We start from the raw sequence: 15,930 nt of genomic DNA on the forward strand, positions 1-15,930 counted from the left end.
CAGGAAAGGTGTGTAAATATTACTGTCCCATAATGCAATCTTTCTCCATAGGTATGACTCATGTAAGAATGGGAAAAAAACAAAAACAAAGGAAGTTATTCTCCAATACTTGAACATGAATCTTTATGAAGCTGACCAAACACCTATTCTAAGCAGGATGAATAAAGTGTTTGTTTTAAATGCCTACTGATTATTAAGTGACTAAGGGATTAGCATCTGTCAAACAGATAAAATGAAGATAAGCACACTCTTCCAGTGTCCTTTACTCTTCTGGCTTTTAACTTACTGGTTGGCCACACTCGGAACTGAGGAACAGGAACACCAATCAGAACCAATCTGCTCCTCCCTTTTAATTCCAGTTTCAAAAGCTAATTGAAATTAAGCAGAGGAAGTTTCTCAAGAGAGGAGGAGAGCAGGCAGCCAGCAAACAAGGATGTAGCACTATTTGGGACGGGCATATTCATCTCATTAAGCAGAACAGAACACCAATGAGGTACTCACTCAGGAAGAGTACAGGAGGCTAAAATGCTGGGGTTACTGAGTTGCCTAGCTGAAAAACAGAAGGTTATATTCAAATGCAAACCCTTGAGTCATCTCCCTAGCTAAACAAAATGCAATCTATGAGCCAATCATGAGCCCATTTATTGTTATCACAGGAGAGGCACATCTATGGAGGAGTCTCCTATGATCCCAGAAATTAGGAAAGCAGTCCCCTGCCACACACCAAAAAAGGCACAAAAGTTACTGGGGTTTCCGGTGTCCATTCTTGGTGTGAACTAACCTGTGCAACTCCAGACCTTCGATCTTACTGGCTTCCTATGCAAACTGGTGGCCGTATCACTGTAAGCTGCAAACAAGTGCCATGCTACTTGAAAAAGACTACATGTGCGCTGAAAAGGTCTAGGGAACGTTTTCTAAGAAAATGCTTGAAAGGGATTGCATCCTAAATAGATGCAATCTGCAAAGCACTAGCTGGCTTTTTTTTAGCAGGACAAAATGCAGACACCTATCCATCGTGGTTGAAGACTGTGCTTTGCATAAGTTTGTGGAACTATATCCAAAATCATTTTATAACAGAAAAAAAAATCCTCACTCTGTTACAGGTCATGGGAATTCTTGTTTTGAAAAACACATGCCAACTATTATTACACTTTATCTACTGTGTTTGTTCAGTTTCACTAATTTGGAGGTTTGGCTAGAATAGTATGTGGGAATGCATGTATGTGTGTGCATGCACTGAACATGTATACTGAAGATTTGCTCTGAACCTTTTGCAGGCATGTCCGATAAGCCTCTCTGATGGCTTTATCAGAATATTTCCCAGGCTTACTACAGAGTTAAAGTGGCTTGGACAATGTGTGAAAAACCACATTAGACAAATCTGACTTTCCAAGCTAAGTTTGTAGATTCAACTTGCGCTTAATGCCAAAAGTCTGTCCTTTCTATTGGGCAGCAAGAGTCTAAAAGCAAATAAATAATATATGCATGATGTTGAATTCCCCTCCTCTTTAAGCCAGCCAGCGACTTGGTTACATCATCAGAGAGGAAAATATATTCAAGTAATAGGAGAAATATGTTCAAGTAATAGAAGTGGTATTCAAGGAGACCAACCCATTTTTGGACTGAAACCTAAAAAAGTCAGTGCAAGAGAAGCAATGAATGAATCCGATGCACGATATTTCCCTATTGGCTCTTTAAAATGCAGATTGCAGAGCAAGAGGCACCACTGCTCACCTACATCCTGTGCAATCTTGACATCACCTGATTCTCACTATACTAACTGAAGGTAGCTGCGCAACTCAAGTCCACACCACGTTGAAATAGAAACAAAGGCACCTATTTTGATCTACTATTTTGATATATATTAATAACAAATAATAGAGCGGGGGGAAGGAGGCAGAGAAAGGAACGATGAAGGATGTAAGAAAAATTCTTTCTAGCACAGCTTGTGAGGGCAGCAAGCAACACAGGTACAGTGGTACCTCAGGTTAAGTACTTAATTCATTCCGGAGGTCCGTACTTAACCTGAAACTGTTCTTCACCTGAAGCACCACTTTAGCTAATGGGGCCTCCCGCTGCCGCCACACCGCTGGAGCACGATTTCTGTTCTCATCCTGAAGCAAAGTTCTTAACCTGAAGCACTATTTCTGGGTTAGTGGAGTCTGTAACCTGAAACGTATGTAACCTGAGGTACCACTGTATGTGGAAAAGTTCCTTTACACCAGATAGGGGTCAAGACTTCGCATGAGGAAGGACTGGTGGTTTACTAATCAAAAAAATATTTCTCTGAGAGATAGAAGTAAATTTCCTAGGCTGCCTTGTTGGTACAATTGTAAACATCCATAATTTGCCATAGCAATTTCTACAATGACTTGGATCCTAAGATCCTACATATGGGAAGAGGTAATTTTCATTGGTAGTTCCTTCCTCCTTGCAGCTCCCTTTGCTTCTGTAAAATGTGTTTTGGAGGGTTGGGGAACCCTCTGGGACAGAATAGGGAGCTGTGCAGAGACTGGCAGCGGGGTATGGAATCAGGAAATCACATTTCCCTCTCTTCTGCCAGCCAGGCCTGTGCAGGAGTGGGGTACAATTGCACCAGGCCTCAGATGGCTAAGCTGGCACGGCGGGGGGGGGGGGGCGGCTACCAGGGGCCTGCCGGACTCTGTCATGTCAAGAAAGCCCAGCCTCCACAGGCCTGCTGTCAGCACATCTCTGTCAATTAGGGCCCCTTCCTTTAATGGAAAGAGCCCGTCTGGCAGGAGCAAGGGAACTCACAATCAAGGTCAACACATTATCTTTGTGTCATAATTATGATATATGACCAGTCAGATATTTCCCACCATGATATGAGGTTTTATGTTTGTTTGTTTTTAAGAGAAAAGTAGGATTTTAATTCAGTGTGTTTTGATAAGAATGCCACTGATTCAGTTTTGAATTAAACTGTAAATTAAACTTCTACCGGTTTGCATTAAAATCAGATTTTTTTAATTAAAAATTTAAAATCCAATTTTTTAAAAATTAAGTATTTTTTATTAGAAACTAGGCAATTTTTAATCCAAATTTGCAATTGTTTATCTAGTTTCCATACCTTTAATATTGTGTGAGCCACTGCCCCTCAATTCATACTTATATTAGCAAATTCACTTTGTGTTCTGTGAGCTGCCATTTATGACTGCCACTAGAAATCCTTCCCAATCAAATACCTGGTATTGCCTGAAAAGGACAAAGGGACCCTTCAGCAGTACAATCTGCCCCATGTGGTCTAGAATGCTCTGTAATAGAATACTGGCTTCTCATACAGGTACAGTGGTACCTTGGTTTACGAACTTAATCCGTTGCGGAAGTCTGTTCTTAAACCAAAGTGTTCTTAAAGCAAGGCGTGCTTTTCCATAGCAGCGCAGGACTCAATTTACAAATGGAACACACTCAACAGGAAGCGGAACATGTTCTTATTCCAAGACAAAGTTCACAAACCAAAACACCTACTTACAGGTTTGCAGCTTTCTTAATCCAAGTTGTTCATAAACTAAGCTGTTCTTAAACCAAGGTACCACTCTACATGTGAAGATGTCCTGAAGCTCATGATCTACACTTTGCAATTAAGAAAGATTTCTTGAATTGTGCTTGTGCCAAATTTCTAACTAATGGAGAAAGATTTCAATAATTTTGATATTCTCACAAGGTAGTCAAAAACATTTCATATTAAACCTACCTGCTGCCTTCCCAGTCAATTCCTTCCTTCCTCTGATGAAACAGAACCAGAGCCTACGAAAGCTCATGGCATAATATTCTTAGTCAATCTGATTTTAGGAAACTGTTTAGTAAATAATATTGTGGTGAAACATCATTCTTTTCAAGGTTTAAGTGGCAAGTCATTTGCAAAGATATGTTAATATATATTTTTATTTATTAGATTTATATACCGCCCTTCATCTCAGGGTGCTCCACAAGATAAAAATACAAGCTAAAAGCACAAATAAGTAGTTAAAACAGAAACAACAGAACAATAACCCCCTCTCCCACCAAGACATTTAAAAGGCTGTAGAACAGTAATCAGCCCAATGCTTGGTTGAAGAGCAATGTTTTGCCTGGAGCCTAAAATATATATAATGAAGGCGCCAGACAAACCTCGCTGGGGAGAGCATTCCACAAATAGAGGGCCACTGCAGAAAAGGCCCATTAGGTAACATTTTCTCCCAGCAGTCACATATTCCCTTAGCAACTTACCCAAGTACTGCTTATTTCTGGTAAAGATAGGATATTGAGGAGATGCTGAGTTATACAGCAACATTCTGGGATATACTATATGAGGAGAAAGCACTACAAAAATATTTCTAAGTATCTCCTTAATAAGGACAGATGACATCACAAACCCTATTTAAATCATACTGCGCACAGTGCAGTCTGGGCACTAAAATACCACATGTGGAATACAACAATATTTTATGTTTGTACGGCATTACCTCAAGTCAACCACAACACCTGGCTTTCAGACATATTTATAACCCAATTTTCCAGCCAGAGTCATCCACATTTTGCAGAGCTAAGAAGAGAGAAAGACAGTTGCTCTTGTTAAGTTCTTACTAACCAGCCACAAAAAATTACTATAGACTTCCTAACTAAGTCCAGATTTCTATTTTATTATATAGAGGCTTTTGCCAAATTAACATCAACCTGAGATTAGAATTGGGTCACATAAGCTTATATAATATATTTTATAACGGCTCTCAAATTTTAATTTCAGAGTAACTGCCTTAAGTGCAATGGTAAGGAAAACAAATCAAAAGTTCAAAAATCCTTTTCACTTAAGAGCTAAAATACGAGGTTTTATGTGCAGTGAATCTCAGTAATTCCATTAGGTTTATGCAAATGTAGAGACCTTTATAGAACCCACTGATAGTGTAAAATGGTTTCTCATCCACTACTTCCAGTACACACGTATTACTAGCTACAAAACTAAATTTTAAAATTTAATCCAAAAAGTTAGCATATACTGTATTTCATATATTTTGACTTTCTTGTACACTTGAGCAAGCAAATTAAAAGGTTCTTCTCTTCATCATTAAAACTGACGCCTTTGTAATGAATTTCTGTTACTTTACCAACAAGCTATCTCAGGTCACCAGTTTGCTCGCCAAACTCAGAGTGCTGGTCACTAATCAAAGCAACTGTTTAGAAAACCGTTTTAGAAGCAAAGTAAAATTAGCAACACAGTCATTGCAAAATTATTCTTACACATTGCCGTTCAATGGATAAGATCATCATTAATACACATTTTGCTATTTTCCATGAGCAAACACAGATGCCTATATATAATCTGCTCATCATTCACACTCACCTTCACCCACAGCCTCCACCGCTCCTAACTACATTCAGGAGATGCTACCACAAGCAGGTTGCCCTTGAACAATGATATCACAGAAGTGGTAATGTCAAAAGTGAGAATTACAGCTTTACAGTCCCCCACCCCATCCCCATCTCTCTTTTCTGTGTTATATTCCTACATTGCAGAGAGCTGGACTAGATGACGTTCAGGGTCCCTTCCAACTCTACAATTCTATATTTAGTAGAAAATATGGTCAGTTAGCACCAGATGAGTAGGATGTACCTCCCAGGATAGGGACATCCACTAAGGGGGTGGGGGGAATAGATGGAGCTTTAGCCATCTTTTTCCAGATCTAAGACGCCTCAGGTGCTTTAGCCTTTTTTTGTAGGTTAGACACTTCAACCCCATGATAGTTTTGGCTGTCCTTTTCCACACCCTTTCCAGCTCTATAAGATCCATTTTGACTTTGGGTACCCATACAAAAAGCTGCTGTAGCATCATAAGCCCTTGCAAAGGTAAGGAACTTGAGGCCTAGAAGCCTAATGAAGCCCCTCTATCTGGCGCTCGGGACTCTCTCCACGCCACACTCCCCCACCAGCCCTCCTCCATGCCCTCAGGTGCTTTTTACCTAGCTGGAATGTGTCCTTGTGCGCCTTGCTTGCCCAAACAGAGGATGGAGAAACTTATTGGAATGAAGTCTACTGGAAAAGGTTAAAGGGTCACATCTGTGGTCACACCCACTTTTGCCTCTAAACCCATCCATCACTAGCATGCAGCCCTTGGGCTAGAAAAGGTTTCTCCCATCCCTGTTGCATGATGTAAATGGTCAGAAATTGCTCTGACTGAAGTTACATTTATAAGTGACCACCAGGTACTTACCATTGTCACTAGGTGCTAGAAAATGCCAGAGCATTAATATCAGTTGGTCTGCTAAACAAGGAGTTTACACAGGCTGTATCTCCTATCTCTTGTTTATTATTAAAAAATACACCTACTGCCGCATAGCCTCAGGACTAACATTATGTTCCACATGGAAAGACTATACAAACATCTTTACAGAACCAATTTAGTACATAATTTTGCTCATAAACTGCCCTGCTTTATCACGGCCCATGTAAGGCTTATGGGAAGAACAAGCAGTACAAGTTATCAAATCAGTAGACGAATCCAGTTCTCCAGAAAAGCCATTTCTTATACATTTCAATACTTAACATACTTCCATGAATATAGGTCCCACTGGACACAAATGAGGATTGATTCTGAATAGACATGTATAGGATTGCACTGTCAAATACTTATTTTCCCCAATAGCCAATTATATGAGATCTATATACACTAGCAAATGATTAAGTGTCAAGGTCTTTTTTGGGGGGGCGGGAGGACTCAGAGAAAAAAAATCAAGAAAGAAGCAATGGAAGAAGCACTGAGTCAGCCACCAGATAACTAACACAGAGCAGCAAACCAATATTTCAAAGGCAGGCCATCATGGAATCTGCTATCAGAAAGTAATAGTAATTGGCAGGAATCTTATCTATCTTATGTATGCCACCTTCTCTAACCTGGTGCCTTCCAGAAATTCTGGACTTAAAACTCTCATCAATCACCCCAGTCCAGCACTGTCTCAGGCAGTTGACAACTATAGCCCAAACATCTGGCAGGTAGCAGGTTGGAGATGACTACATTGGAGGAAGAAGCAAACTGCACACCCCAGTACATCAATACGTAATTTAAAATTCACATCTTAGTGTTGCCTGTGTAGAGACTCCACTCTTAAGGCTTGCAGCTCTGGTTCTTTACTTGGCGCATTTGCAGACGGGTTATTCCTTTAATGAGGGATATTTATGGAGTGTGGGGGAGTATTTCTACTGCATGTTCACTGTTTGTCTAGCTGCTGGGAACAGAACTGGACTATTTAGGCACACAGATATTACATTCCGGGCCACATATCGTTCTGGGCAACTTATGAAAGAAATGAGGTAGCAATAAGGTTCTTGCAGCAGCTTAAAACACCTGACTTCCAAGTAACCAAGCATGGAGAAAAAAAGATATTTGCTATCTCTAAAGGTAAACTAAAGTAGCAATGTTGCACACAATTTCACAACAATAAACCCCACTGAATACAGCAGAGCTTACTTCCGTGCACAGGTTTGTGCAGCTAAGCACTAAATAGGAAGCTCTATCTAACAGATTAAAAGAAAATTGGTGGCAGGAGGGACAAGTCTGGAACCAGGAGGAGGAGGAAGAATCATGCAATAATGACTGCCCTTTGGTGCAGTGCAAGAGGTTATGACTAAAAGGGGCTTAGTTGCCTCTGTGATCAGCCAGGTAGGCCTAATACAATGCACTCCAATGGTAGCCCCTGAAGGCTGTTCAGAAATTTCATCCTGTCTACTGGCAGGAGTTGGGTGACATGAGATATTTATGTGCTGTAGCTCTGTGGAAGCACGCATGAGCTACAGGCAGAAAGCCTCAGGTTCCATCCCCAGGATTTACAGGTAGAGATTCCTGTCTATTCTGGGAAACTGCTGCCAGTCAGTGTGCAGTAGCCAAGACTGAGCAAGAGAGAACAATAGTTTGATTCAGTTTAAGGGAGCTTTCTGTACCATACGGATTACCTATTCACTTCTGGTTCCAATTCAGAAGAGTTCTATGTAGGAGTTATAGTGGAGAATTTGGGGGAAATTGAATCCTTCCTTGCTTGCTGCTCTAGGCTCCTGAGATAAAAGGGTAAAATACAAATGCAACTGAAAGAATTGTTTATTTTTTAAAGAATTTGAGATTGGGAAATTAAGTCACAAGTTAAAGAAAAGCACTAAGAGTATCTGAAACCTTAGCCAAGCATCCGTTCAAACTAATCCAGCACATTTAAAGTGCATAAAGGGAACATAAAACAATGTTCCTTATCATTCAAGTATTCATGTTTGTCAACAGGAGCAGAACAAATTCCGGATCACTCAAAGACAAACACTCTTAATATAATGCTTCTTATTCAAAATACTTTGCATAATAATTCCTGCTGAGCATGACAAGCAGCATTAGTACCTGGACAGCTTCCCAAATAAATTTTAATATATGTTAGTCAAACAAGTGCAGAGATTAGGCACCTCTACTGACAAGAAAAGCACAATATATGCCATTGTCCCATGTTTCCTGGTCATTGTTTGTGTTGTGGAGAACAAGTGTTTTTCCATTGCCAGTTTAAGGAGGCATGAATTATTCAACTGTACCCTGAGATTTCCTTCCCCAACACACCCAGGTGCCTTGAAGTATCTGATGGAGAAAGAGTAACATGTTATATAATAATAATAATATGTTTGGAAAATCCTTAACCTTCTACACACCTACATGTTCCTCCAAAACTACACCTTGCATGCAACCACCCTATGTCCAGTCGTCAGGCCACCACACCCTCCCTTTATGCCTGCTGCTTGTGTGTTAACTTATGTCATAAGGCCTTGGGGCAGGGACCTCACAAAATACTAGGTGCATCTGAAGTGTTATATAATAATAGCATGTTTCCATTTATAAGGACAACATCCTCACCTGTGTTTCCCCACCCCTCAGGGAAAGATGTAAGCACACCTAGTAAATGTATGCAGAGGTGGTACCCTCTCAAGATGCAGGTGGAAGGAAGTACACAGGGAACTGCCCCATGTTATGAGGGCAAATGAGGTTTTCAAGCTTGGCTGTGGAATCTTTGGCCTCAAGCACCTTGAGACAAGCAAACAGAAACTGCTCTCTCAGGCATGCCTACCAACAGAAGAGCCAGAGAACAAGATTCACTTGTCTCACTCGGTTGCAGAAAAAGAACTTTTTAAGGGCACTACAAACTATCTACCCCCCCAAAATAAAGGAAGAACTGTTTCAGGGAAGAAGCACTTTTAAAGTGCAATTTAAAAGCCTGCAATCCTGTAAAATGGGGTGTGGGGTGAGGAGGACCTGTAGCCCTCCAGATGTTATCAGACTCCAACTTCCATCAGCCACAACCAGCATGCCGCTGGTCAAGAGGTGAAGGGAGTGGTAGTCCAGTAAAATCTATAGGGGACCACAGGTTCCCTCCCACTGCTGCATAGTAACACAGCTTGCACAGAACAAATTTCAACCGATCCATTTGAGGATCTTCTAATACAATGGGATAATGGCTGAAAATAGTAAGGATTAAGGGAAATGCCGTTTTGCAATAATATAGTCTTTTTCAGACTACAATGCATAATAGAAATGTTACATTAGCTGGAATGAACAGGGGCAGAAGGAATAGAAGGTATGGAAGCAAACTCTTGTTTTAAAAAAAAGGGTTCACAAGTCTCACTATGGAAACAGGCAGAAAAGCTGATATAAAGAAGGGCCAAATGACAGAACGGCATTTGTTGGGGATGGGAACAAAAGACTTATGCCAAGGAATGTGTGGCACCTCGCTGGCATCATAAGCAGTTTGATGACGGAACCAATGCATCTGATATAACAGCCAAGACTACTTTGGCAGACAGTTGAAAGGGAAATCAGCATGCTATTTGCGAGTGTGTGATTGAAATAAATCTCAGCTTTCCTGTGTACCTACTCTCCTTAACTCTTATTGTTCCATCCAGCTGTGTCCAGGACACACACCTTATTACTATTCTCCTTTGAGTCACCATGCTTTTATCTTGGGGACTAAAAGAGCTCATCTCAAACCAGCTACTGGGCATTTCCACTTCTATTCCTTTCAATTCACTCTGACTTCTACATACTCTGAGTAGACATGCATAGGATTGTGCTGTCAGTCACTCATCTCAGCGCACCCTTTATGACCCTAAGAAGCACCCAGTTTTGCTCGAGAGCCACTTTTAAGAAGGGGGAAGGAATAAGTGGGCCAACTCTATCGGCCTACAGCATCCTGCTCATCAAACTCAGTTTTTACCACTGCCTCCCACCATCACCTTCTTTTGCCTCAGGGTTGGCAAAGTGAATCCACTTCGTACCCTTCTCCAAGCCATATCTGCCCCAGTGACTGCTACCTCACATTCCTGCTCCAAGTACAGAAATCACTATTCATAGGGCAGAAGGGACTTGAGGGAAACATGGGCATTTGACAGAAGTTTTCAGGAGTGGGGGAGGGACAAAGCGAAACACTGAATGGGGGGGGCAGACTATTACACACAAAAAGAGAAGAACAGTACATTTGGCCTCATATCTGAGAGCTATACATTTTGCCTCGTATCTCAGGTCTCACAAGTGCTAGAAACTCAGCTCCCCCCCCCCTTTTTTTAAAGGAAATCTAGGGATCAGAGGGTTATGGCTGAGGCGGGGGCCTGCTCTGCCTGGCACTCATGAAGAGAAGGATCTTTATTACCCTTAGATTAAAGATCAGAATAATTTTAAAAGAAGTGAGATGTGGGCTTTGTTCTACAACCCGAGGCTAAGCCTTTTTCATGGATTTTTATAGTAAAACAACTGCCCAAATGGGCCCATAAATTGGATGCCCCCCACCCGCTTTCCTTTCCCCGTCCACCGCGCACCGCAGAGGGGCACTCCGCACCCGAGGGACCGTGGCGCGTGCCCCGCTCCCCACATCCTGATGGGAAAGATGACAGCTGCACCAGCTTATTATTGGGGGGTGCGGGGTGGGATGGGTCCCCCACCCCCCCATCGCTTGCTGCAAAGGCTCTCCCTGCACATGCATGCATCCATTCATTCTCTCACACACCCCTTTTCTGGGGACGCCGCCCGCACTCACCTCCTGAAATCAAAGGGCATGTTGGTGGCGAACGCAGCTCAGCCTCCCTGCTCCCCGCCCCCCTCCTCCTCCTCTTCCTCCTCCTCCTCCGCCTCCACGGCCGCCACCTCCACCTCCTCTTCCCTGGGATTTCAGGCTCGGTCGTGCCGGCTACAGGGGGCAGGAAGTGACGGGCCCAGCCCGGCCAGGCCAAAGGACGCGCAGCAAGAACTCATTGGGCGCCGCAGAGCGGCCGACGCGCCGCTTCCGCCGCGGAGGGAAAGGGGGCGGGCAGGTGGGCGCTGGGGGCAGAGCGAAGCGAAAGGCGGGGGAGGCGGGGACGGCGATCCTAAAATCTAGGCACGAGCCGGTGGGAACCCTCCGTCTGCATGCACGCGTCAAACTTTTAAGGGCTGGGAACTTAACGGGTTAAAGGGCGCAGGCGGACGTGCCTGCAAAGAGCGGAGGGCAATTTGCACGTGATTTAAGAATGCGCTCCTAATATGCTCGCTTACCTGTCAGTGAGTCTATAACTGAACTCTTATCGAACTGAGTAGACCTATAAGATTGTACAGTAAGGCCACGATCCTACTACGTACGTGCCTTAGGAATAAGTGTCGTTGAACACATTCTGCGTAAACACGCGTTGGTATAATAATGATTTTATGTTTTAAATAAGCTGTCGGGCGCCTTGGGAGAGGTGGCATACAAGTACTGTACTGTACTGGCAGTAAATGAATGAATAATAGGCGCTAGATGCATGCATAAAATGAAAGCGGTGGGTTATGTGACCCCAGTCTTACTGAAATTTTCAGTTAACCTAGGATGAGTGTCACAGCACTTTCACACATATTGAAATACATGCAGTGAAAGAGTGGACATCTTCCTGTAGCCCAGTAAGATTGTCTTCCAATAAACACGGTTTTAACTATGAGTCCGTAAGTGACTGTGAAGGCCAATTCTGGATCCACATGTCCTTCCACAATGGGGATATTGGTTTCCGGGCAGGAGTTGATCACAGTGTGGATTTACCAAGCGTGCCTTCCTCTTAGCACGTTTTTCCCTTGCGTCCTGAGTTTGAGTGTTTTCAAAGCCCATGACACCTTTGATAAAGGCTGTTCTCCAACTGGAGTGCTCGCAGGCCAGTGTTTCCCAGTTGTCAGTGTTTATACTACATTTTTTTAGATTTGCCTTGAGACAATCTTTAAACCTCTTATTTATTACTCAGGTTGTGACCCAAGACATGCTTACCTGGGAGTTAATCCAATTTAAATCAGTGGGTCCAACTTCTGAAAAGATATGCATAAATTCTATAGCAGAATGTTGATACGTATTTCATTGCTATGGAGGTTTTCTTTGTGGTGTTAATGGGTACAGAGACCTACATGGTACTTTAGGGGCGGGGGGGGGGGAAGGGCTGCAGAAGGAAGGGGGAATAATAGAAAATTGCCTTCCAGCGCCCCTTCATGGAAGCCTCCACTGGAACAAAGAGGGACTTAATCTCAAATAACTTTTCATAAGATCCAACTTTAGCTATTACACTACATTTCTTAATGTAACTGACTTGTGAACAATTCTTCGAAAATGAAACACCTTCAGAACAGTTTACAAAAGTTCAGCCAATGAATCCTGAACCGTCCACATTTTCTGCCTGTTTCAGATACTCTTCAGGTTTAAGTGCAGGAAGAATCACATCAATTTAATCATACTATACCACAATCCTGCACAGAGGGGAAATGATAACAGATCCTGGGAAGTAATCAGTGCAAAGAACACAATGTAATGTAAATTTTCAAATCCGTTGCTTTCGTCTATGCTATTTATGTGCTCAGAACCTATGTGTTCCCACTTCAAAACCCAACCCAACACACTAGCCATTATACCACACTGGATCAAAATATTATGTCACCCATTAGGGGCCCTAATTAACCCCTAATGGCTGGAAGAAATACAATGTTTGTCCACATTTCACCTTGTAATAAGGTTAGACAGATAATTATTTATTTGTTCTGACCTTCAGTCATCATAAATAATATTGCACAAGCACATTAGAGAGCCAGTGTGGTGTAGTGGTTAAGAGCGGCAGACTCGTAATCTGGGTAACCGGGTTCGCGTCTCCGCTCCTCCACATGCAGCTGCTGGGTGACCTTGGGCCAGTCACACTTCTCTGAAGTCTCTCAGCCCCACTCACCTCACAGAGTGTTTGTTGTGGGGGAGGAAGGGAAAGGAGAACGTTAGCCTCTTTGAGACTCCTTAAAGGGAGTGAAAGGCGGGATATCAAATCCAAACTCTTCTTCTTCTTCTTCACATCAAGAAGAGATGAGTATAAAAAGGAGTCATTAATTATAATACCAATTAACCCTCAAAGACAGTTAAATTTATTTTAAAGCCATAAAGGTAAAAGAAGCCTTTTCAACAGTGCAGGCCGATTGAAATGCTGATACATATACAGTATTTTAAAGTTGTCACTATCCTGAAGCTTGCTCCCTGTAATGCTGCTCCAGTAATGTAGGGATGTTTGTATCACATGGGCAGGTCTGATCTTGTGGGTCCTACCCATGCCAATGCCTCCCCTCCTCAAGGGCCACTGATCTAGCTACACTAGGGCTGCCATATTTAAACAGTGAAATTCCAGACAGAAAAGCCGTTTTTGAGCTATTTTTTTAATGGAAAATTGGCAAAAACGACGGATTTTCACAGACATTTTTACTGATTTCCACCTGGACACTGCTAGAGACAGCAGTATTACAGATATGTCTGGGAAATTCTGGACACATGGCAACCCTAAGCTACCGCATGTAATAGCAAAGGAAAAAGAGGGAAAGCATGCTCTCTTTTTTTGCACTTCCCCACTTCCTCAAGTGGCAAAAATTTCCAGGGAAAGCACTATCCAGGTTTACGAGGCATGAGATGGTATCTTTGTCATATTTGCCTTATTTACAAATAAAAGCAGCAGAACGTAAGTGGAAGGAAGAAGCAGGCATTCCTACAATGAGGCAGATCTATTCACTAACACAGATTGCAGAGAAAAACTACCGTAGCTCTCAGCACACACTTTCAGCCTCTCTACCTCAAACTGAAAACTGCTGCCCTCCACACATGCATCACATCTGCCCCTGCTCCTTAGTTGGAGTCAGGATGCCACTTTCTCCAGCCTCTGTTGGGTACAGCTTTCAAACATAGAGATTCCCATCCTATCAGGAAACCATTGTCTATGCTGACTGGCAATGGCTTTTCAGGATTTCAGGCAGAGATCTTTCCCAGTCCCACCAGGAGATGTTGGGAATTAGACTTTCTGCATGCAAAGCAGGTGTTCTGCCACTGAGCTACAGCCCTTCCCAACTAATATTTTTTTCTGCCTAGAATCCTAATAGGTACTTCACCTTCGGACTCTAGACTTGCTCTGCTAAGGCTGTCTACACTTAAAGCACATTTCTCCTCTCCCCAAAGAATGCTGGGCATTGGAGCCGTCACAGAGATATAATTCCCAGCTCCCTTAACAAACTAAAATTCCATCATTTGGGAGGGCTGCTTTAAATGTATAGTGCATATTCAGCCTCAGTGGTTCTTAACCTTGGCTGGGCACTCTTCTAAATGAGTTACATAAACCTGGTTTACTTGTAAGATTAATGTTACTCATCTACACATATTAATAAAGTCACGTTTGGGAGGCCCATGGTGAGTTTTCTGGCAGACATTTCACAATGTATGGGGGGGGACTATATTTCAAAAGGTCACATTCTTTTAAAAACAACAACCCACCCACCCCCCAAAAGACTGCCAGAACATTGACAATGCTCCGTGTTTTATCCTGTCTAAGCATTAAGACATTATTGCCCTGAGATAAGACCCCGTCATCACATTGTTTAATAACATGAATCTTCTAGAAAGTATGAGATAAGAAACAGGAATTTGACTGCGTTCCAGCTGGGCGCAGTTCCTTAGATCATTCCAGAGCGTGCCAAAATGGGCTTGCAAAGCAAGAGTTTAAATGAGGTGAGGATAACATGATCAGTACATAGGAAGCTAGTTGTCGTTGATGATCTCAGCTGACATAAACATTATATTTTACTTGCAATTAAGAAAATACGGTAAGCGGTAATGTTAATAACTGTAGAAACCATTCAACATATGTTACCAAATGATCCACATACTATTACTCAGAAGATGCCATTTTACAGATGAAGAATCTGAGGCAGTGAGTCAAGCAACCAAAGGGGCTGAATCTGAGAATTACAATTAGTAATGTAGAACTTGTTTTCCTGCACTTTGTTCATTCCCCCTGCAATGAAAAGCAACACATTTCAGTTTCCTGATCACTTTCTAAATTTAGATAGATTATATGTGACTGTATCTGAATTCTGAACCTATGTCTCATGTTTGAGAGGCTCAGAAACGCTGAAGGCCAGTATGTATGACTAAGACCCAATGACTAGGTACTTTAATCTGAAGTCAGAGCGTTTTCAAGGAATTTGCTTTGATTTATGGCCTGTGTAAAGTTACCTTCCTCTTGCTCAATCAAGCATTCCAAATTTTAGAGCCAATCTACAAGAACCATGACTGAATTATTATGACTGTATTGCTTTAGATTTTGTGTTTTGTGTTTGTGGGGTCTTGGTTGCTGTGTTTGTGGGGTCTTGGTTGCTGCTGCATTTTAAAATGTTTGTTTGTTTATTGAATTCTTTATGCCACCTTTCAGGACAAAACTGTCACAAGGCAGGTTACAAAAAATAATTAGTTTCATATACATAACGGTATATAATTTAGCATTATATACATAGCAGGGGGTGTCAGCTGAGGGGTGTTTGAGTGTGTGTTTTCTCACTCATGAAATGATCACTCATGTCAAGGTTTCCCTACATTAGAATGAAAGGTTTAGTGGTGCTCTGTCTTTAGTGTGCAGGGTTTTTTA

General features: G+C 42.2%; 1 protein-coding gene across 1 annotated transcript in view; it reads right to left on the reverse strand.

Annotated features, from left to right (window-relative positions):
• The window catches only part of ERGIC1 (endoplasmic reticulum-golgi intermediate compartment 1), a 72,480-nt gene extending 61,315 nt beyond the window's left edge, over positions 1–11,165 (reverse strand). Inside the window, exon 1 of the mRNA XM_081178795.1 lies at positions 11,040–11,165. Within this exon, the coding sequence (XP_081034921.1) occupies positions 11,040–11,059 (20 nt within the window). The 5' untranslated portion in view covers positions 11,060–11,165. The remainder of the gene's footprint in view (positions 1–11,039) is intronic.
• Between the last annotated feature and the right edge of the window lie 4,765 nt (positions 11,166–15,930).

The sequence above is a fragment of the Podarcis bocagei genome (genome assembly GCF_964188305.1).
Source record: "Podarcis bocagei genome assembly, chromosome: 2".
Taxonomy (NCBI): domain Eukaryota; kingdom Metazoa; phylum Chordata; class Lepidosauria; order Squamata; family Lacertidae; genus Podarcis; species Podarcis bocagei.